Consider the following 23,022-nt stretch of genomic DNA (forward strand, 5'->3'; position numbering starts at 1 on the left):
TACGTATTTAAAATCCAAATGTAGAGACAGACTCAAACGATAGCTTGATACAATTAGGTGAGGTTCCCATGAGGCTGTTGTGCTCACTGACATGGGATGGCCCCACGTGGTCTACTCTCCTCTGATCTTATGTCATACCACTGTCCCCTCGTCAACTCTCTCATACCACGCTGGTTCCCATCTCAGGGTCTTGCTTATTGCTGTTGCCTTCAGTACATTTCCTTCTGTTTTTATTCAGCTGGTCCCTTTGCACCATGCTAATCTCAGATCAAATATGCCTCCGCCCCCAGAAGGCCATCTGAAGTAGCCATTCTTCCACACAGGCCTCCCTCAGAATCTCTTTTTGTATGCCACATAGCACTTAGCTCTGCTGGGCTTATTTTACTTGCTGGCTTAGTTTACTTGTTTACTTTGTTGTTTACCTGTTTACTTATTTTCCTTGTTCCTTTCCTGCCTCCCCACCCAGTATTAAACTCAGTGAGAGACAAATAAGACTCCTGCCTGCTTAACGCTTTAGCTGGTTCCTTGACAGTGCCGTCTGCTATACAGCAGGCCCTCCAAATGCTTCTTGCATGAACAAATATCACCAGGATTAATCAGGAAGTCATTTCTGGCCAGGCATGGTGGCTCATGCCTGTAATCTCAGCACTTTGGGAGGCTGAAGTGGGTGGATCCCTTGAACCTAGATGTTCAAGACCAGCCTGGACAACATAGCGAAATCCCATCTCTACAAAAAATACGCAAGTTAGCCAGGTGTGGTGGCATATGCCTGTAGTCCCAACTACTTGGGAGGCTGAGGTAGGAGGATCACTTGAGCCTGGGAGGTCGAGGCTGCAGTAGGCCATGATGCACCACTGACCTCCAGCCTGGGTGACGGAGTGAGACCTTGTCTCAAAAAGAAAAGTTATTTTTTTCTTTGCCTTCATATCAGCTCTGACTTGTTTCTTCCCCTTGATAGATTTACCACTTGCAAAATGCAAAATGACTCTTTTGTAATTCAGGAATACGAAAAATGAGATACAAATATAGTTCATAATTAAACTTTTAATTGTGGAATAATTGTAGATTCATATCCAGTTGTAAGAAATAATGCAGAGTGATCGGATGTACCTTTTCCCATTTCTCTCCTAGAGTAATATCTTTGAGAATTGCGGTGCAGGGTCACAGTCAGGATGTTGGCATTGATGCAGTTAAGATGCGCACAGTTCCAACCGTCTTCTGGCCTTTTCCAAGTTTGCACTGCGACAAAAGTGCTGATGTGAGGGTGTGTGCGTGTGTGTCAGATATAGAAAAATATGTATGTATATAATCTGTATATGAAGGCTTCAACTTCAACTGTTACCTCAGTGATAATATACCTGATATTTGAGAAATTTCTCTGTACCTTAAAAAAAATCTGAAATGTAGTTACAATGTAAAAATAATTCTTGTTCTAACTACTCAAGTGTTATTTTAATCATGTCATTTTACTCATTGAAGGTCGTTCCTATCTAAAAACATGAATTATGATAAGCGTTTCTCTGGAGAAAGAAAAAGACATGTTTCTTTCCCACATCACCTTAGCACCACAGGCTGTGGTTGGGCAGGTGGGTTGGGCCACCTAAATTGTTCTTTCGTCCTTGGTTGCTGGGTTGCAGGTAGGCAGCCTCAGCTAGAGAAACCACAGCTGCATGCGCTGGCTTCCAGCCTGAGGTGTGTGTGTGTGTTGTCTGCATTATCCCCCGAGACCCATTTGCTGTCAGGCTGAAAAGCGCATTCGCGCTTTGAAGACAGTCTGGCGTTGTGGGACTGGCACTGACATCTGTGGTCCCCACTCTAAGGGCAGGGGGGAAATGCTTGCATTTCTTGCAGAATTAGTCAGTACAAACCTTGACGCTAGGTGGCAGAATTAGGCTGTATTAATCTTGACCTCTTTTGCTTCCTTACAGCTTTCTCTACATAGTGTTAAACTAGCAAATACTTTTTTTTTGTAAAAAGTGATTATCTAGAGTACCTGATTTTTGGATGTGGATTTAAGAACTCCTTCCTGATTTGTCAGTTTCAGTTCCCATCAGTCATCAGTCTATCTGGAATCAATGACATTGTCTTTGGCTAGGGCGCTCCTCCTTGGCTTCTCATAGCTTCAGTTACTGTGCTCTCCATTTGTAAAGTCGCTTCTGTGCTTCCCCTCATTAACTGCGGTGCTCCCTGCAGGATTTAAGCTCCATTTCTGTCTAGCTCATTCGTGGACGCCCAGCTCCTACATCTGCCCAGTGTATTTTCTGATGGAAGGAATTGACCTTATTCCTCTTTTATCTATTTTTTAAACCTTCTATCTCATCATTCTATCTTGCTGAATTTCCATTTTAATCTTTCTTCTGTCAAATTGTCTGCGGTGGGTCTCCACTTCTGGAAAGATAAAGGCCAAATTCCTTAGGCTAACATTTAATGCCGTTCACAGTTGGCCCACACCTGCCTTTCTTGTTGCCTCTTATTTCTGAGCACAAACCCTCCAGTCAGATTTCCTGCTGTCCTTTGAATATGCCTTGCATGTGTGTTCAGTTATTTTCCCTGTTTGGACAGATTTTCCCCTCTCTATTCTTTCCTCTGCCCAGGTCAGATTTTACCTCCACTGAGAAGCTTTCCTTACTCACTACCCTGTTGTCTGTCCCTTAAATCCCTGTGATCAGTTCTGCTCATGCATTCCATTTACTCCATCAGCGCGTATTACCGACTGCCACGTATCAGACGCTGCTCCGGATGCTGGGGATATGGCACTGGGGATAAACTGATAAAAAATTCCTCCCTCATGATGTGGAAGGCAAACAAGAAATAAGATGCATAAGTAAAAATAGGTAGTCAGCAGGGAATACGTACTAAAGGGCAGCAGCACAGGAAAAATTGGGGGCCTGGGGTAGAGGTGGGAAAGTCTTCACCAGGAAGGTAACTTCTGATTGGGTCTGAAGCAAGGATACCTGGAGCCTTGCAAGTGTCTGGGGGAAGAACTTTCCAGACATAGCAAAGGGCCGGTGAGAAAGCCTGGCAGGGCAGGAGTACCTGGCACGTCCCAGGAGCATGGAGGAGCAGAGGAAACAGGGAGGAGAGTAATGGGGGCGAGGGCAGCTGGGCCATGAGAGGCCACTGCCTGGTTCTTGGGGGTTACTGGGAGAACTCTGGCTTCTACTCTGAGAGAGGTGGGGAAAGCCATGGGAGATGGTGAAGCTGAGGAGGGGCGTGATCTGGCTTATGTTTTACGAGAATCCGTCTGCCTGCTGAGTTGAGAACAGGCCATTGGGAGGCCAGGCAGCAAGCAGCAGGGAGGGCTGATGGGGAAGCTTCTGAGACGGTTCAGGTGGAAGACAACACAACAGTGTGGAAAGCGGGAGGATGCAGGATGTGCTTTAAAGATGGATTTAAAAACCTTGCGGATGGACTGGATATGAGATGTGAGAGAGAGGGAGGATGGTCAAGGGATATGTGACGGCCAGCACAGGCCAAGTTATGCTGCCTGAAGCATCAGCGTCACAGTGTCGGTGGCTATGGCAGCTGTGGGTGTCTCCCACCCACCGTGCCCACTGTGGATTGGCGGGGACTCCACCCTGCACTTCCCCCTACCGCTGCCCAGGCCACTGCAGAGGCTCTGCCCGAACGTTGTCACTCACTGTGCAGGGGAGAGAGCCTGGCTCGCTGTTCCTTGAAGCTTCCACCCAGAATGACATACTTCACTTCTGCATATACTTCATTGCTCAAAGCAAGACATGCAGCCCTGTCCAAGTTCAACAGGTCAGGATCTTTGCGGGAGGGCACCTCACATCTCTGAACAACAATCCAGACTTCCGCAGGAGGCACCCGGGGTTTTGGCCTGAGCAACTGTGATAACCGAGATGGGGAAGACTGGGGGTGGCGTAGCTGCTTGGTTTGGGAACTACCCGACGTCCAAGCCGAAATGTCAAGGAGGCTGTTGGGGAAGAAAGGGCCAGGGAAAGGGTCTGGGTTGGAGCGACAGACTCCAGAGTCATCAGCATGAGGCTGGATTGGAGTTCTGGGGGAGGGAGTGGGGAGAAGAAAGGGAAGTCTGGTAACTTGAGTCTTTGGGCTTTTCAATATTTAGCTTCTTATGTTTCATATTTGCTCAGCTCTTGTGTCAACCATTTGCTTATTGGCTGATAACAAAAACAAGGCTATGCTTCACATGTTTGTATATTTCCCTCTGCCGTGGAAACAGTTCCAAGATTCTTTCGTTTTCTAAGCGATCACGTCTAGGGAAAGTTGTGCTTCTCCACGGATTCAATGAACCACTTTTGTGAGTCCCCCTGCACCTGCTTGTTAATCACTGTGGAGTATCTGGGTGGACATTTGTGACCTGGGTTCCTGCTGTGTCTTTTGTACTCTTTGGTGCCATCTCTAGTGACGCGAGAGTCTTCAGCCTTCCGTAAGTGTGCTTGGTGACATCTGGTTTCTAACACAGTTTGGTTATTACCCTTTCCAGGGGTTATGGAGGTGCCATTTGCTTCAGGGTGACCTTATGATATTCAGCAATATTGGATTTTATTGGGAGCACTTCTGGTTTTATTTTGGTTTAATACTATGCTAAGTCTTTGACACCTTGCATTGAATTCCAGTGAGGCTTGGATATTATATTCTCATTGAACTTCTAAAAATCTTTTCAGATGCCACACATTGTTGAGGGCTCAGTTTCTATGACTGAAATATCTAAGTATTCATGGGCCTATTTTCATTTAACATCAAGATTTACCTACTCACAAGACTATTTTGTGCCAGGCTGATACATTTTTGTTTAAAAAAAAGTTATTACTTTTTAGCCCGGGCAGTTTTTCTGAATATTTATCTTAGTTTCATAGCTTTTACTTTTATGGTAAATGGGTTTGTATCAATTTTTAACACCGATCTACTTCTTGGTTTCTGGATTGAAGAGTTGTTGTAATGCCTTTGGTATTATTTCTTTGCTGTCTTTCTTAGTTTCTTTTTTTTGTTGATACATACTATCTCAGTCGTCTGCTGCAACACAAACCAGCCCCAGACTTCGTGGCTTACAGCAGAGATGGTCATGTGTTTGCTCATGATCTGTAATTCGGCCAGGGTGTTGATGGCTTGTTTCTGCCCCATGTGGTCTTGGCTGTTGCAGCTCTCTTGGGGCTGGAAGATCCAAATGGCTTCACCCAGGTGTGATGTATCAGCCGGGATGGCCAGGGCAACAGGAGACTGGCTGGGCTTCTTCATCTCCCTTGTGGTCTGGGTCTTCCGCTGACTGTCTTACCAGGTGGCCTCTTTCTCCAACAGGGAAGTTGAACTTCTTTACATGATGGCCAGCTTCCAAGGGAGGAGAAGCAGCAACTTCTGGGCATCTTAAGGCCCAGACCCAGAGCTGTATAGCATCACTTCCACCACATTCCATTCCGTCCAAAGGGAGAGGAACTAGACTCTAGCTCCGTGGGGAGAGGAACATGTTTCTGCAGGGATGGTAGGGACTGTGGAGGACAGCTTGACTTCCAGCACATTTGGCTTCTTGAAGGTGAAGAAAAATGTGTTTCCAGCACAGATGATGTCGGTTAGGAGGCTGAATCCACCAGCACAGAGCAGGGAGGCAGAGGCACCTACGTGGTCGGAGGTGCCTTGATGTGCTTTGTCTTTTTCTTGGCTCTGCTCGCGCTACACCCAAGAAGTCATTTGGATTTGGTGCCTCAAGTGACTTTGTGATGCAAAAAAAGGATCAATAAATGTTCAGTACTTGATTTCGATTTTACCTTACAATGTCGCATTTTAACAAAGGAAAGAAGCATCAAGTAAAGAAGATCTTCGTAAATGTTTTCTAGTTTTCAAAAAAAAAAAAAGCTTCTGTTAAATGTTAGAGTTAGAAGTATGATGTTAGTTGTCTCCAGATTTCACAGAGGAACCTCCTTCCTGGATGCGCCAGACTCTTCTGCACCCTGACTTTCATGGCCTTCAGAGCGCCTAGACCATGACTTTCCCAGGCATTGTGTGGGAAACCCTGCTGGGGAGCCCCTTTCTCAGACTGCCTGGAAGATGTCTGCCTGTCTGTCATGGAAGCCCTTTACGCCACTTCTCACTTGACATCAGAGATACCTCTACCAGAGGACACTCTCCTGCCACCTCACCTCCTCTGCCCTGTACCCTTGCCTCAGATACCTGTTCCTGCCTGTCCCTCAGTGGGGGAATTCCTTGTCTGATGGATGAGTTTGGCAGAAGGAACTTAGAAGCCCTTCTGGGTTCTCCTTTGGAGATATTCCTCCCTCTAGAACAAGTGTTGGGTCTGTTCTTTAGCCACACACTTAATGCCATGCCTTGTCCTTCAGGGGAAAGAATCTGGTGGGGGCTGGGAGTGAGTGGGCAAGGTTGTTTGATGATTAGATGAGGTGTTAGCTCACCCGCCCAGCCCAGATCTGAAGTCAGGTTTTTCCAGGTGTTACTGATGATGCTAACTCCAGTACTGGCATTTCTCCCTTGCTCAGCTTCCCTTCCTGACTATCCTTGATGCCCCTCTTCTTGTCACCCCATCAGTAGAAAGTTGGAGTCAACTAGCCTGTCCCAGCACCTTGCACATAATGGGCACAAGATACACTTGTTGAGTTGCCTGGAATAGAATTGATGTATATATATTTAGTTGCATGTCATCATCCTTGAAAAATTAGTTGTGAATCCCATAGAATGGTTCTGGTATTTTTGGAAGATCTATTGAGAATAAAAGGAAAACTAGAGACAGGAAAAAAAAAACCAGGAGGAAACAGTGGTAACCTTGGCATCTAAAGAGCAATGGTCCAAGGGAGGAGAACAAGAACTAGATTGAGTGTTGAAGCGGGAAAGCAGAAAGGGCTGGAAATGACTCTCTCTCTCTCTCTCTCTCTCTTTCTCTCTCTCTCTCTCTCAAAAACTAAGACTTTGACTAGAAGAAAACAATTTAGAGCTAGGATTTGCAAAAGGATACATGGAGTTTAGTCAGATAAGAATAAAAAATGTTGGCAGCAAAGAGAAATGGGTAATATAGAGGCTTTGGGTAATACTGGGAAGTATGTATGGCTCTGTCAACTTTCGGAGACCTGATGTTACAGAATGCATGCCAAGTCAAAGCCAGGCTCCTGGGACCTGCTGACAAGCAGAGGGTGAGATCTTACCTTAGCACTGCTGCTGGGTCCCAGCCTCATCTTATCAGGCAGGCAGACTGCGTAACTCCATGTCTTGGTGCTCATTTTGCAGGCTACAAATGGTTAGACTCAGTACTACTCCCCTCTGGAGGTGTGTGGATTTCCATTGTGAGTCTCTATTCCAGAAGTGCTCAGCATCCATTTCCCACAAACATTCCTAAGATGAACTTGACCATGGGGCATGATATTAGCACTGTCTTCCATGTGCTGCCTGAGCTCCCAGCTCTACTGGAAGCTGTTCATGGGCTACGAGCAGTCTTGCATGTGACTTCTTCAGGTCCTTGCCCTGCGGTGGTATTTTCCCTGCAGAAGTTATCCAGCCGTGTAGGAACCTCACTGCCCCCAACACTCGATGGCCCCTACTTGAAAATAACGTGTGTATGATTTGACTGCCTGTCATGTCTTTCAAATACAAAACTTGGTCACTTGAGGACAGATGTCCCGGTTAACATGATTGTTTCTCAAAAGTACAGAACTGCATGCTAGCTATGTGTCAGGCCCTGGGCTAGGCCCTATGGGACAGAGGGCACCTGCTGGGTAGGGATAGGGGCACCATGTGGGACCTGTCCTTCATTCTCTAGGACTTCAGCAAAGCAGGATCCATCAGCTCTGTCCTTGAAATAGAAAAAAAGTCACTTCCACCTGCTCTTCTCATGTCTTATCAGAGAGTGTGGCTTAGGTTACCTGGTGTCTTCAGCATGCCCGTTTCCTCCTGTCTAGGGGATATGCAACGAAGCATGTTGTTGAAGGTCTGGAACCAAGGACGCTGTATAGATTTCGCCTGAAGGTCACCAGCCCCTCTGGGGAGTGTGAGTACAGCCCACTCGTCTCAGTGTCTACAACCCGTGAGTATTCAGACCCTCTGCGCTCACCTGTCTGAAGATCAGTGGAGATGACAAGCAATTTAGAGATAAAAATACTCTGCCTCTCGTTTGGCCTTACCAGAAGCAGAAATGATTCCAATGTTAAACACCGCCAACACATTCACTAGCTGGGCCTTGCCAGAACCTGTAATGTCAGGGAAGTCTAACGATGCTTTCTCAAACTGGGAGAGCTGTTTTTTGTGCCAGAACCGTCCTACTAGTAGCCATTCAGCACAAAAGGGTGGAGTCATCTTTTTAGGTGAGGGGTGACAGGGATTCGGGCTGGGAAAGCCAAAGCGTCCCCACAGAGCCAAGCAGGCCACCTGCCTGGGCGTCCTCGGGGGAGCAGCTCTGTTCAGCATCTTGTCCATCTTGACTGGCCCAGGGTGTGAGACTTAACTTGCCACATAAACCTGATTGCTGGGGTCACGGTGAGTGAGGGAGAGCCAGGGGTGCTGCTGTATCCACGGAGAACCCTGTGAGGGAGAGCTCCACGTGGAGGCCTCTGAGCCCTTCAGCCGGCTGAGTTTCAAAATTGTTTCTGGGATGGATATTTTAAAGATGCTCTGTCCAGGGCCATGTCTGAGAAAGAATGTTGTAAAAATTAGGATGGTCACAGGTGTTCTCCCTGGCCCACCCACTGAAAAACACAGGTGCGTCATTTCTCGGTTGCACAAAGGTAACTTTCTTTTTGTGAGTAAAGTTATTTTTCCGTTGTATTCCACGTAGCATTTGGCTTGGAGGTATGTGCTTTCTGTGGCTTTCAACTGTATCCTTTAGGCATTTCTTCATGACAATTTTTGTGTAGACTAAAGTTAACTCAGCTTTTGAGTACCTTCAGTTGCAGACATGGCATTAGGGGACAGGATCTGAGTTTAGCAAACTGGGAGTTTAGCTGTGAAAAACACACTTTCAGAGGATACTTTTGATGTGAAACGGTTGACTTTGGGGATTCAGGGTAAGAAAGAGGGCTTGTTCCTTCACCTGGCAGCGTTGAGAACATTTGCTGTTACATGGAAGGTATTTACCCTTGGGGTTCTTAAGAGAAAGCAAAGAAGGCAGAACGTGAGCTTTGTGTTCTGAAGGAAGGCCGAGGGTGTGCAGGAGAAGAGGTGGCAGAGGGAGCCACGCCTGTCAACAGAGACTCGCCAGGCATCCCTGGCCAGGATGCCGTCCCAGGCTACCTTTCTGCTCCCTCCCATCCTCTTGCTGTCCCCACCCAACCACAGGCTTCCTGCCACCCCATACTCCCCCATCTCTGCCCCTCCTCCTTGGAGCACCCACTCCATTGCTGTGCTCACTGAGCCTGCTCCATGGGCAAGCATGGTGGGGGCGATTCCTTGTGTGGCTTTCCCCTCCTCTGTCACATGCTTTCCCTCCTCCCCAGGTACAGAGCAGCATTCCTCCACCTCTGTGAACACTTCTTGCATCTTCTCCTACATATTTATCTGCCTTTTGGCCTCCCACCTACACTGGGGCCTCTGAAAGGGTGGGTGATGCATCGGCCATCTTTAGCTTGTGGGAGATCCTTAATAAATAAGTCACTGTGTGTGCCTATGGCCAGAGGCAGGAGGATCACATGAGCCCAGGAGTTCAAGGCTACAATGAGCTATGGTGGCACCACTGCACTCTCCAGCCTAGGCAACAGAGCAGGACTCTTTCTCTAAAAAAAGAAGATCCTGGATGGATGGATGGATGGATGGATGGATGGATGGATGGATGATGAATTAAGGACCCATGGCAGAATAAAGAGTATGAAAAAGAAACGCTGGTTTTCTCAGGTTGCGTTTATGTAAGTTGGGAGATGGATTAGTTTTCCTCTGGCCAGCAAGAGTCTACCTGAACCTTCCAGGTGAAGGTGAATGTGGTTGTTCTGCAGCCGTCCATGGTCAGCTTCAGGTGGCCTCTAGCATCCTCTTAACGGCACATCAAAGCCAGGGCAGGGGCTTCTGGACCTCTTGGCCTGAGTTTACATGGGGTTGACGTAGTATTTGGAGCTGTTTTAGGAAGGGCTATGTATCAGTGTGTCCTCATGCTGCTAATAAAGACATACCCAAGACTGGGTAATTCATAAAGGAAAGACGTTTAATGGACTCACAGTTCTACATGGCTGGGGAGGCCTCACAACTCTGGTGGAAGGCAAAGAAGGAGGAAAGGCATGTCTTACATGGCGGCAGGCAAGAGAGAGCATGTGCAGTGGAAATCCCCTTCATAATACCATCAGATCTTATGAAACTTATTCACTATCAGGAGAACAGCACGGGAAAGACCCATCCCTATAATCAAATTACCTCCCTATAATCAAATTACCTCCCACCGGGTCCCTCCCATGACGTGACACATGGGAATTATGGGAGCTACAATTCAAGATGAGCTTTGGGTGGGGACGCAGCCAAACTAGATCAGGCTGTGCCTGGGGGCCAGGTGTGCCTTCTCCTCACTGAGCTGGCTCCAGAGGCAGCCATGGAGAGCTGGTACAGGGTGTTTGCCTTTACGGCTTCTATGAGTGATTAGATGAGGCCTGGAGGGATGAGTGTGAGGTGGTGACCAGGGATGAGTTTGTGTGTTGGGGAAGTGATCCTGGCCATTTCACTGCCAGACAATAGAGTCACTGCCTGCAGCCAGGAAGCCTTCTCAGCCTCAAGGGGGCTCTGCTAGGTGGTGAGGATGAGATGTCCTCCTCCTCCTGGCTGGGGCAGGCTGTTGCCTCTGCATGCTGGCTGCAGCTCCCTTAAGCTATTGTTATATATAATATCCAAAGCAGATTCTCCTAAGGAGGCAGATCATGCTAAACAAAGAACTAAAATGTGCACATGATACAGAGTAAGTGCAAATGCTTCTGTGTGGTGATAATTTGCATTCAGTTTCAGAGTGTTTTAATGAATCACAGAGGCATGCACTTTGTTTGAATAAAGAATGCACAGCCTTTTTTTTCCCCAGGTAAAGTACACGAGATTCTTGCTTAAATGAGGCATACAATTTTAATCAGTTGAGCCCTTATAAAGAAAGAAAAACAGCTGCTACTTGTTAATTGGCAAATATCTTCTCCAATGAGCTCCTGATTTATTAACTGCTTTTAATAAAGACTTAAAATTCCACCAAGAAAGGGGTTATCACCACATTATACTATCTGCTGGTACATCTGCAGCTAAATGACCCTCTTAGAGAACATGAGTGATGGCTTCCTCAAGCCCACTCTGCCCACTCTGGCCTTCTCCTCACCTATGTCCCTGCTCACCTGGCCCTGACTGGTGAGTTCCGTCTGGCTTACATGAGCATGGGCTGACATCCTCACCATGGGCAGAATCGGTTTGGTATTTGTAATTGCAACACTCAGGGTAAACATTAGAAAAACCCACAAAGCAACAGCCAGCCTTGTAAAAATATTCAGTTGCACTTATTGATAGCATTCCCTTGGGCCAGGCCCACAAAGTCTTGAAGGATTCAAGGGTGGGAGGAATGGAACATTCTGTTCACCCTGGAATTTCCTCTCTGTTCTGCAGGACTCCTGCTGATAGTGGGAGTAAAAAGAATTGCTGTGCACTGCAAACAAGGGTCTTTTCTGTTTCTTTGTCAAATTCACGTAAACGGAGACGTTTCAGTGCCTCTGTTGCTTCACACAGGTTCCAGTGTAATCCTCACTCCCTCCTTTCCCTCCTGGTAGTAGCGGAGGATGGTTAATGCTGAGAAAGAGCTCTCACACCCCAGAAAGGAACCATGGTTACCGCTCAGCAAGCAAGGACTGAGGAACAATTAAGTCATTCCCCTCTCTTCTGTGAGGTGTCCCTTTGTTCTTAGACTAAGCTGTGAAGTGCTCATTACCTCTTGCGGAAGCTGGAATTGACATGACATTGATTATATCCCAATACCAAAAGCCCTGGTCTTTGCTATAAATGGTCCTCAAGCTTATAAGCATGCAGTGAACTTGGTTCATTTTCCAACCATTGCATGCTGCAGATCTTCCTGGCTAGGATGTGCTAGGGAGTGCCCCCCACCCCGACACTGAGAGAGCCTGGCTGTTCAGGTAAGATTGAGGCTGTGGAGCAGAGGGGCACGGCGTAGAGAGGTGGTTGGGGGTGTGTCCTTAGAACCTAACATCTCAAGCAGTTAGCACTTTCTGGAAGATTTTTAGGTATCCCCTTTCTTTTAACACTTTGGGGGAGGATCACATTTACTTAAGATACTCATCTGTATTCAAAATTTAATAAGCATGGAGACATACAGCGAATTGGTTGATACTGCAGCATTTACTAATACTAAAGGGAAGCAGTGAGCCTCATGAAAGACTTGGCCTTGGCTCTGATCCTGCCCTCTCCTAACTGGGCAAGCTTGGACAACTCAGCCCTTCTGACTCTCAGTCTTGCGGTTTGGAGGAGAATTTTAAAAGCATAGTGTAAAAATCCTACATATAGCCTAACTCATAGGATTTGATTTAGGATACCACACATTGTATGACTTAGTAAAAATAGAATGAGTTTTATGTGTTGTTATAGGTGCTTCTATCCAAATGACTTGTTTTTATATTTTTAGTGGCAGTTGAAGTTTGAGATGAGGAGAAAATGGGACCTGTTTGGTGGGATGACAGAGACTTTTATAACATACCACTTTTCTCCTGGTTAGTAACACGAAGGGAAACAATCTATGGGTTTAGTTCGTCTACCTACATGTAGATGAGACGCATGATAATTTTAAGTCCTTCATTATCTAGTTCAGTGTTCCCGTTTTGGTACTACTGACATTTGGGGACTGGATGGCCGTCTGTTGTGGGGGGCTGTCCTGTGTACTGTGGATGTGGGGACTGGATGGCCGTCTGTTGTGGGGGGCTGTCCTGTGTACTGTGGATGTGGGGACTGGATGGCCGTCTGTTGTGGGGGGCTGTCCTGTGTACTGTGGATGTGGGGACTGGATGGCCGTCTGTTGTGGGGGGCTGTCCTGTGTACTGTGGATGTGGGGACTGGATGGCCGTCTGTTGTGGGGGGCTGTCCTGTGTACTGTGGATGTGGGGACTGGATGGCCGTCTGTTGTGGGGGGCTGTCCTGTGTACTGTGGATGTGGGGACTGGATGGCTCTCTGTTGTGGGGGGCTGTCCTGTGTACTGTGGATGTGGGGACTGGATGGCCGTCTGTTGTGGGGGGCTGTCCTGTGTACTGTGGATGTGGGGACTGGATGGCCGTCTGTTGTGGGGGGCTGTCCTGTGTACTGTGGATGTGGGGACTGGATGGCCGTCTGTTGTGGGGGGCTGTCCTGTGTACTGTGGATGTGGGGACTGGATGGCTCTCTGTTGTGGGGGGCTGTCCTGTGTACTGTGGATGTTCCGCAGCTTCTTTGGCCTCTATCCTCTGGCTGTCAGTGCACAACCCCCTTGATTGTGGCAACCAGAAATGTCACCAGATATTGCCACATGTCCTCTGGGGCATAAAACCCGGCTCCTTCCTAAGCCCTTCTAGTGAGACCCCTGGGTAGCGCCTGACCTCCTCTGGACGGCCAGGGGCAGCTGCGAGCCTTGTTCTTGGGCAGGTTATCATGCGACCTTTATTTGAAGCTTTTGGTCTAAAAAATGTGTGGAATGACAAAAAGGAAGTATAATGTAGCTTAAAAAAAATCTGTAAGAGATTGGCAAACTCTAGCAGACAAAATTGTTATTTCAAAATAATTTAAACTTGGCATAAATTTATTTTTATGAAAGGAAGGAAGAGGTCTCAGCTAAAGATCATTCTGGTAGAAATCCCTTTATTCTCCTGTCTCACTGTTTTCTCAGTTTCTATGTTCCCCAAGTCACTGTGCACCACTGAAACCCTCCAGGGAAACCCAGAGAAAAGTGTCTCCTATGCCCAGAAACTGATATCCCAGAGAGACTTTCTACCATAAGGAGCAGGAAGAGGGAGGCCTGCTGATCTCTCTGGACCAGACTGTAAGAGGGAGGATGAATGAGCCCCACGAGGCAGTGTGGGGTGCTGTGGGGGAGGATAGGGTGGGAGTGGATATTTTCTTTCAGAGTTTAGAGTAATAACGGGCTGAAAGTGGGCACTACGGTGCAAATGAGCATGGGAGCTAATGGTTAGCTCTTTTCATGCTAACCCCCTAGAGCCTAGCACAGGACTTGGCATGTACATTACTTAGGTTTGTTGAGTGAGTGAATGAGACTTTTGAGGTTGCTTAGACCAGGATTTATGAACTCAAATGCTTGCCGAGTGTGGGTGAGGGGCTGGGTGTACAGCTGGAGTACGTAAGAGGTGGTGGGGCTGTATCCACGGACGATGGCAGCTGCCGCTACTGTCACTGCAACAACAGGTGTGTGCTGGACGCTATTACCTGTGCTATTTCATTTACGCTTAATGGTGATAATTTTTAAAATCAGAAGGTGTAGAATAAGGAACAAATGAAACTGTAAACAAGGCCTAGAAAGAAGGGCAGCATCCACAGAACCTTTGATTCTCCCTCTGCCTGCTGGCCTCCCTGTGGAGCTAATGTCCCCTGTACAAAGCACACCCTCCTCCCCTGCTGTTGCCCATTGTTCTTTCAGGCTTCTGGACTCCCCTGGGCAAGCTCTCTCCCCTAATTGGAGTTTCTTCCAGGGCTCCCCACCTCCCTACCTCCCTGTGGGTAGAAGCCCTTCTGCCCCGACAAGCTCGGAGCAGACAACGCCATTATGTATGTCACATTCCTGGGAAGAACTGAAAAGTTTAATTTCAAATGTTAAAGCACTTTGTCCTTTTTTGTTTATTCAAGTAGTTTAACATCTCTTTGGCAAATAAAACTAGCACGTTGTGACAATGGCTGAGGTTTCCCTTGTTTGTAGGAGACATTTATTAAGTCTTATGAAATGTGAAAGGATTATTTCCAAATATCAAAATAACATTCACAAAGCAATACTTTATAACTTGAAGATGTCCCAAGCCTTTAGGTCAGTCAGAATGTTCTCTTAGTATTTGAAAACAAGGTCTTTTTCGGTCAAAAAGGCAGTTGAGTTGGAAATGTAAGATAAACTTACAGGACTAGCCAAGTGCCGACTTGGAGATGACCCCCTGAAGGCCACAGGAGGAAGATGGCAAGAAGGAGAAGGAGTCTCCTTTCCTGATGTTCTGGATGACTGCTTTCCATCTCATTTCTCCAGGAGAGCCCATAAGTAGTGAGCACTTTCATCGGGCTGTCAATGTGAATGATGAAGATTTGCTTGTCCGAATACTTCAAGGAGGGTGAGAGAATTCAGCCAGTATTTTTTTTCCCTCCCATGCCTGTGAAATGTGTAGAAATACAGGCAGTAGCTTCACGTTGTTTTCCTAAAATTTCCCATGCCTTTGAAACTGCCTCCAGAATGAATCTCAGGTGACTGGTGTGACTTAATAAACTATAGCTAATAAAGATGCTCCTGAAGCCCCATGTAAATGTTAAATTTCGTAATTATGTAATAGAAATTGTAAAAGGAAATTGTAAGGCTGGGTGTCCTATTTTCTTCCCAGAAATAATTTCTGTCTCTTGCTTACAAGCCATTTAGGCAAATTCCACCCCCAAATGCCCATGTCTAAGTTCTGATGAAACGAGGGAATCACCAAATCAACTGCTTTCTAATTTAAAAGGTTGATATAACACTAGAGGGAAAATGGTGAAGACAGCTGCTGCAGATGAGATGTTTGAAGCTGCCTCCTAAATGAAAAGTAGACGATGTTACCTCGGTTCTTTTTGAATCAATAGTTTTGAGTACCCTAGAAGACAAGTCATTTGTGAATTTCAGCTCTGTAATTTGGAGCTCTTAAGAGAAGGTTCCCACAAAAAGCCAAAGCAGCTATGCTGGAGCATGGGTGTGAAGACCTCTGTTTTCTTTTCTCAACAGCACTGCTCTAGCCGGTAGATGAGACGCGAGGCAAGGGATAAAGCCTGAGTCTCCACCAATATACAGATTCATGTTCGGTGGAACTGAGAGTCAGCAGTGAAGATGCCGTCCTCAGCTATCTTAAAGAGCTGTGTTTGTCGGACAGTGCTTTGTCTGATGGCATAATAGCATTCAGCCAAAGAGAGTGCCTATTTTAAATGAAATTACAGCAATTTTCTCTTTTATTATACATTTGAATCTTGTAGAATATTAGGGATCTATTTTAGAAGATTCTTAGCAGTCTAAGACAAGAAAAGACTTAATGACCCTGAAGAAATTGGTAACGAGTCATATTAGCCACCTAAGCCCCATGAGAATCACCAGCTTTGAATCTGCAGGAGCTATACAGAGCATGCTCATCTCTTTTCTCTGTGTTTTTCCCAAGCCATGTTAAGGTTGATGTTCCCAATAAGTTTGGCTTTACTGCTCTGATGGTTGCTGCCCAGAAAGGATACATCAGGTATGCCTTTTCCTTTTTTTTTTTTTTTTTTTAAAAAAAAAAAAAACCTCTCTTGGGGATTTAACTTTTTACTTTATTTAAAGGCTCTGGTCAGGATAGGGATGGGAGGGAAAAGGGCCGTGGAGGAACCCCACTTCTTTTGTGTCCCCCAGACCATACCATATGATGGCTTAGAAATCCAGCTGTTATAGTCATAGATACACGACATGCAGGGGAGAATGTAAAACATGTAATCATATGTTGAGGAAGAAAGGTAACCATTTAATTACATGCAATATATTTTATATGTTCTTGGAAAACTGGTTATTGGAATTCGAATTTCTCTTTTTAAAAAATGTAAAAAGAGGTTTATTCTGCAAAATTTTCTGCTAGGTTGCTAAGATATAATTTTCACAGATACACTCTTATCTTTCCACATAGAGATACGTATTAATGCTTTATTTTCATTTATATTTAATTAAATGCCATCTGAAAAAAATAGAAATGTGTTTTCATTAAATGCTACCACTTAAAAATATCTTAACAATGGCTAGTTCAAAGGACAGTGAATTATTTTGGTAGCACAATTTGCTTCATGTGCTTAAGTTTGATTTTAATGAATAACTCGTGTCAAAGGTGAAAGCCCACGTATTTGGAATGAAGAGGTGGTTTTCTGGTTTAATGATGCCTGGTTTTAAAACCAGCTGGCTTCTTGAAGGTGCAGAAGAAACTGTCGCAAAGATGCATCTCGGATACTGTGTTACGCATTTTTACTGGATAGTTGTGGGCTCTGAGTGATCAAGGTGACTTATCTAGCTACAGTTAAGTTTGTTTCCTTTAGGCTTGTGAAAATCCTAGTTTCTAATGGCACAGACGTGAATCTGAAGAATGGAAGTGGCAAGGACAGGTAGGAGGTGGGGTATGACCAAAAATGTGCTCATGTTCTCAGAATTGTGTTGCTAGGCTTGTGCCCAGAGGGCTGATTTCACCCAAACATTTTTTCAGTTTCTTTTGACAGTCCTGAGAGGTGAGTGGGTCCCTGAGGAAAGATGTTGATGCCAAAAGCCGGCTTGCTCACATGGCCTTGTGCTTTTGCTCACCAGGGCGCTTAGGGGGGCATCTGTTGTAATCTGTGGTGACTTCTCTGGCGTGGCGCCTGTGCCTGGTGAACACGTGGTGCATGGGAAATGGCAGCTACAGAACACCTCTCGCCAGCTCCGTGCTGGGCATGGGTGCAAGTGCCTGTCCCCAGCAGCCCATGCCTCTCAGCCCCCTGCTCTGTTTCAGCCTCACTCTTTACTCAGAATCTTTGTTGCTTCTAAAGAAGCAGAGAGAACTTGCCACCAGAGACACAGCCGGAGCACTTTCCTAAGGTGAGGGGCACAGGTCCCCTTGCAGGGCTGAGAACATTACAATAAAAGCTCAGGGGAAGAACATGAAGCATGTAAAGAACAGATAAGAGTGCTCCTGAAAAACCTAGACACACTTGCTAGTCCAGTCCTTGGAGTGAATTAATTAATTGCAACTAACCCGTGCTTATTGACTGATTACTACTTGCCAGACGCTGTGCTTGGTGCTGGGGTGAAACAGTGAGCAAAATGCCAGGCCTAGGCTTCAGGGGCTATGGTCACAACACACACGGAACCAGGGCTCGGGCACAGCACATGGCATTGACGGAACAGCTGCCAAACACTCACCTTCTGGCCAGGCGTGGTGGCTTACACCTAATCCCAGCACTTGGGGAGGCCGAGGTGGGTGGATCACAAGGTCAGGAGTTTGAGACCAGCCTGGCCAATATGGTGAAACCCCGTCTCTACTAAAAATACAAAAATTAGCTGGGCGTGGTGGTGCATACCAGTAATCCCAGCTACTTGGGAGGCTGAGGCAGGAGAATCGCTTGAACCTGGGAAGTGGAGGTTGCAGTGAGCCAAGAGATTGCACCACTGCATTCCAGGCTGGGCAAAAGAGTGAGATTCCATCTCCCCAAAAGATAACAAAACGAACACAAAAAAACCCCAAAAAACTGACCTTCTGCATCAGGCCAGAAAGAAGACCCCAACTAACTTCTCAAGTCAGAAGGCCTGTCTTCTACATTTACATTCTCTGGACACAATGCAGCAATAGATTTTAAATAACAATATCTTAAATATCACTTATACATTTAAAAAGTATTTTTCCAAATAACTCATAGGTAAAGTTGAGACTAAGCTATCAACTCCAAGTTTGAAAAGAACGGTCCAGTCCGAAAGGGAAAAGGAAAAAAGTATAAGGAGAACAGGAAAAATGAAAGAATTAAAAGTAGACATGGATTAAAAATTAAAGATTATTGAGAAATATAAGAGTTGCCTCTTAAACAAAAGCCTATATAATGAGATACACCAATCTTTTATAAATCTAAGAAAAAAGAAAAAAAAAACCTAGAAGTTTGAAAGAGGATAATAACAATGGCTATAGAGAAAATGTAAACATGAAAAGAAAATGGTGTTTGTATCTATAATAGTAGATAATTCCATTGAAATGGATTCTTTTTCTGAGAAAATTTAAACCACCCAATCAACCCAAGAAGCAGAAAATCCAAAATTACCAATATCCGTGCAAGAAACAGAAAATGCATTTAAAAATTACCTCCAGTGTAGGCTCTGTGGCTTGATTGTTCTACCAGTGAAGCTGTTGAGATTTTCTAGTCACTGATAATAACCCTGGGCTTTTCTAGAGCAGAGAGGAATCAGGAATGCTCCAGAAGATGACCTTATTACTAAAAATCTAATATTAACAGAAAAAAAGCTATTTGTATGTTTGTTTGTTTGTGTTGTAGATATTTATAAATCTCTTCCATCCCACCTGTAAGGGCCATATCAGAGGGTAAGGTATTAAGAAATCTTTTAATCTAACACTTCCCATCAGTAGATTAAAGGTGAAAACCTTTATTTGTGTAGATGCAAAACAAAAATTGGATGTAACTTGGCGTGTTTATTAAAAAGTATCTTATTTTTTAAAGTGAAGGATACTTTCAGCCTTTGAACAGTGTCTGGCACATGGGAGTAAGGGAGTGTCTGTTGAATAAAGAATCCCTTTGATTGCAGCATACAAAGTTTTTTGTTTTTGTTTTGTTTTTTTTAATTAGTCAGCCAGTGTCATTCTTAGTATTGGTAGATTCCTTTCCAAAATTAGTAGTGAAGCCCAAGAGAGAGGTGGAGAACTTGATGTGAAATCCTCATCCCTCTGAGGATGTGGCGTGACCTTGGGCAGGCTACTTAACCTCCCTGTGTCTTAGTTTTATGTCCATAAAATTGGAATAATTAGAAGTACTTATGGGTTATAGACATTTAATGAGTTAATGTGAAAAATGCATAAAACAGTTCCTGGCATATGGTACATACATACATATTTTGTTATTTCATGACTAGACAGTATTTTGAAGGCTGATCCACTTGATATGAACTGAGGTAAGAGGTATGATTTCTTTCCTGTAGAACCTAACAGAACTGATTTCAGAAACTTGGACCCGATAAGGAGGCTCAGAAAAGTAGACAGCTACAAGGCAAAGACAAGACTTTCTTAAATCCCTGCAATTACCAGTTAATACATATAATGGGGAAATAAAATAGAATGAAAATAAGAAAAGTAGGAAATCTGAATGAAAAAATAAACCTAAAAACCTTACTGAGTGATATAAAAATTTAAGAAATAAAGACATGTCATATGTCAGCATGGCAAGATTGACTATGACAATTTTTAGTTCTTCTCAAATATTGCAGAGAGGTTCAGTGCAGCCTCCAATGGAATTATTCTTGGGAACCTGTCAAAATGATTGTAATGTATATAGAAGAAGAAATAGATAATATCTACTAATTTTGATATTTTGTCAAGGAAGAACTTGGCTTGGCGGTTATTAAAATGCCTTATAACGTTATAGTAATTCAAGTAGTATGATACTGGAACAAAAAAAGAAGTAGAATGGAATAGAAATTTTCAAATAGATCCCTATCTACATAAGAACCTGGTATATGATGATGGAAGCAACATAAACCAATGAGAAACGTATTGGAAAAATAAGATGTTCGAAGGAAAAAGTCAGGTTAGATCTTGGTCTCATAGCATGCACCAAAATAAATTCCAGATGAATTAAGAATTAAATATAGGCTGGGCGCGGTGGCTCACGCCTGTAATCCCAGCACTTTGGGAGGCCAAGGCGGGTGGATCACGAGGTCAAGAGATCGAGACCATCCTGGTCAACATGGTGAAACCCCGTCTCTACTAAAAATACAAAAAATTAGCTGGGCATGGTGGCGCATGCCTGTAATCCCAGCTACTCACGAGGCAGAGGCAGGAGAATTGCCTGAACCTGGGAGATGGAGGTTGCGGTGAGCCAAGATCGTGCCATTGCACTCCAGCCTGGGTAACAAGAGCGAAACTCCGTCTCAAAAAAAAAAAAAAAAAAAAAAAATTAAATATGAAAAACAAAAACCGTAAAAACAAATGACCAGAAAACACAGGCACATAATTATTTGAGCTTGTAATGTGAAAGGAATAAATGCATTGGAAGGAATCATTAAGGAAAAGATTATGCATTTTTAAAAAAAATTATGATGTTAAGGACATTCCAGGGAGATATTTACAAATGCATTATAGACAAATTACTGGCATTTTTAATGTATAGAACACATGTATGGCCATACATATACTCCACAACAGCCTGCACACACAATAGAAAAAAACAGTTTACACAAGAAGACAATTTATAGCAGAATCAATATAAGCAATTTCTACAAAAAAGTTTAGCATTACTAGTAATAAAAAATTTTCTACCTATCGAATTCGTTGTTAAAAATAATCATGTTGATAAAGATGCAGTGAAATACCTGTACTTTCAAATATAGTTGATAGAAATGTAAATTGGTATAATCTTTCTGGAAAGCAATTTGGAAATGTGCATTCAAAGTAAGCCACATCCATGGACACAGCGATCCCATTTTTAGGAAACAATCAGAAATGCACATAAGACTAGTAAGGGTGTTAGCAGTGACTCTTTGAGGAGATCAGACCAGTTATCTTATAGAACGTCCTATGTTCTGATTTGCCCGTCTCCCACCTGTGGGGCAGGCATCTTACTTGTTCCTCTATCCCTTTATTAACAATAAAGTTAAGACAGGTTTAAGGACTCGATTGTGTCAGATGCCATCGTTCATGCCTGTAACCCCAGCATTTTGGGAGTCCCAGGCAGGAAGAACCCTTAAGGCCATGAGTTGGAAACCAGCCTGGGCAACAAAGTGATTTTTTTTTTAAAGAATTAAACAAACAAAAAAAATTAAAGGCTTAATTAGACTCAGATTAACACTTTTTGCAAGAATACTTCAGAGCTAGTGTTGTGACTGCAGGTTATATCCATATATATAAATATATTAATGCAGGTTATATATTTAAAATTGTGAGAAATTTGAAACAACTTAAATGTCTGACAATAGTGGACTGATTGAATTTATGATATATTCATATGGTGGAATATTTAGTATGTAAATACTGTTTTCAGTGCTTATGAAAACAGGGAACTATATGACATAATAAGAAACTCAGATAATACTTTTTAAAAGGCAGGGGAAAGAACATCATACAGATAGCACAAGAGAGAAAAGACGGGATTTTGTGTAGAGCTGGGAGTATAGCAGGGGACTGAGCAGCCAGCTAGTGGGGTGGGTCCTCCATTCCTGGTGGGCTTGCCCTGGGCACAGGCGGATGCCTTGCAGTGCTGTGCTCAGGAGTGCATTGTGTGAACCAGAGAAGGGCATTTTTGTAAAGCAGCAGATAACAGACCCCGCAGGTGCCAGGTAGTTTGAGTTCAGATGGCAGTTGGGGTGGCGGCTGACTCCAGCTGCGTGGCACTTGGAGGACCTTAGTGGGCTTTCTGCCGGTGGGAAGCAGGTTCAGGGCTGTGCCTGTCCCTGGGAAGGAAGAGCTCCTGGTCTCAATGAGCTCACTGCTGGGCAATCCAGAGCCTCTGGGGCTGGTTATTAGACAATCCTCTTCACCTCCTAGAGCAAATTCAGCAGCAGAATCTTAAGAGTTTGTTCTCTGTGAGATCAGGTTATGAGTGACTCTGATACGAGATATTTTTTTCCTAGGTACCATGCCATACTTTATAATCAGAAAAGCATTATTTAAAAATCATGCAGATAACTAGAGTTCTCTTTGAATGTAACTGTAAAAATGAAGTTTTCTTTCCTTAGCAAAGGTCATTTTAAAGGCCTTCAAGTGTTTGGGAAGGAGTATGAGCACCCTAAGCTCGGCAGGCAGGTGGTGCACCATGCTCACTGTCTTCTAGGGCTCTCCAAGAAATGAAGGCCTGTGTGAGGATGTGAGGCTGCAGGCGTTTGGCCCCATCTCAGCTCAGCTGGGCCTTGCCTTCGGGGCTTCCAGTTATCACTCAGAGAGAGGCTTTGCACATTTCCCTATCGGGAAGATCTTCTGTTTTATTTTCCAACTCTTTATTCTGAAACATTGACACATTTAGAGAAAGTGAAAGAGCAGTACAGCAGACGCCTGTATACCCGCCACCTAGGCCTGGCAGTTGACATTTGGCCATATTTGCCGCCTCTTCTTTTTTTTTTTTTCATTTTCGCTGAACTATTTTGAAATTAGTATAGCATAACCCTTCACCCCTCAATACATCAGAAAATGTTTCCTAAAATCACA

General features: G+C 44.5%; 1 protein-coding gene across 1 annotated transcript in view; it reads left to right on the forward strand.

The window, feature by feature from the left end:
- FANK1 (fibronectin type III and ankyrin repeat domains 1) overlaps window positions 1-23,022 on the forward strand; it is a 149,465-nt gene that overhangs the window by 118,355 nt on the left and 8,088 nt on the right. Inside the window, exons 3-6 of the mRNA XM_039464964.2 lie at window positions 7,881-8,005; window positions 15,138-15,219; window positions 16,279-16,353; window positions 17,174-17,239. Of these exons, the coding sequence (XP_039320898.1) occupies window positions 7,881-8,005; window positions 15,138-15,219; window positions 16,279-16,353; window positions 17,174-17,239 (348 nt within the window). The remainder of the gene's footprint in view (window positions 1-7,880; window positions 8,006-15,137; window positions 15,220-16,278; window positions 16,354-17,173; window positions 17,240-23,022) is intronic.

The sequence above is a fragment of the Saimiri boliviensis genome, chromosome 12 (assembly GCF_048565385.1).
Source record: "Saimiri boliviensis isolate mSaiBol1 chromosome 12, mSaiBol1.pri, whole genome shotgun sequence".
In the NCBI taxonomy this organism is placed as follows: domain Eukaryota; kingdom Metazoa; phylum Chordata; class Mammalia; order Primates; family Cebidae; genus Saimiri; species Saimiri boliviensis.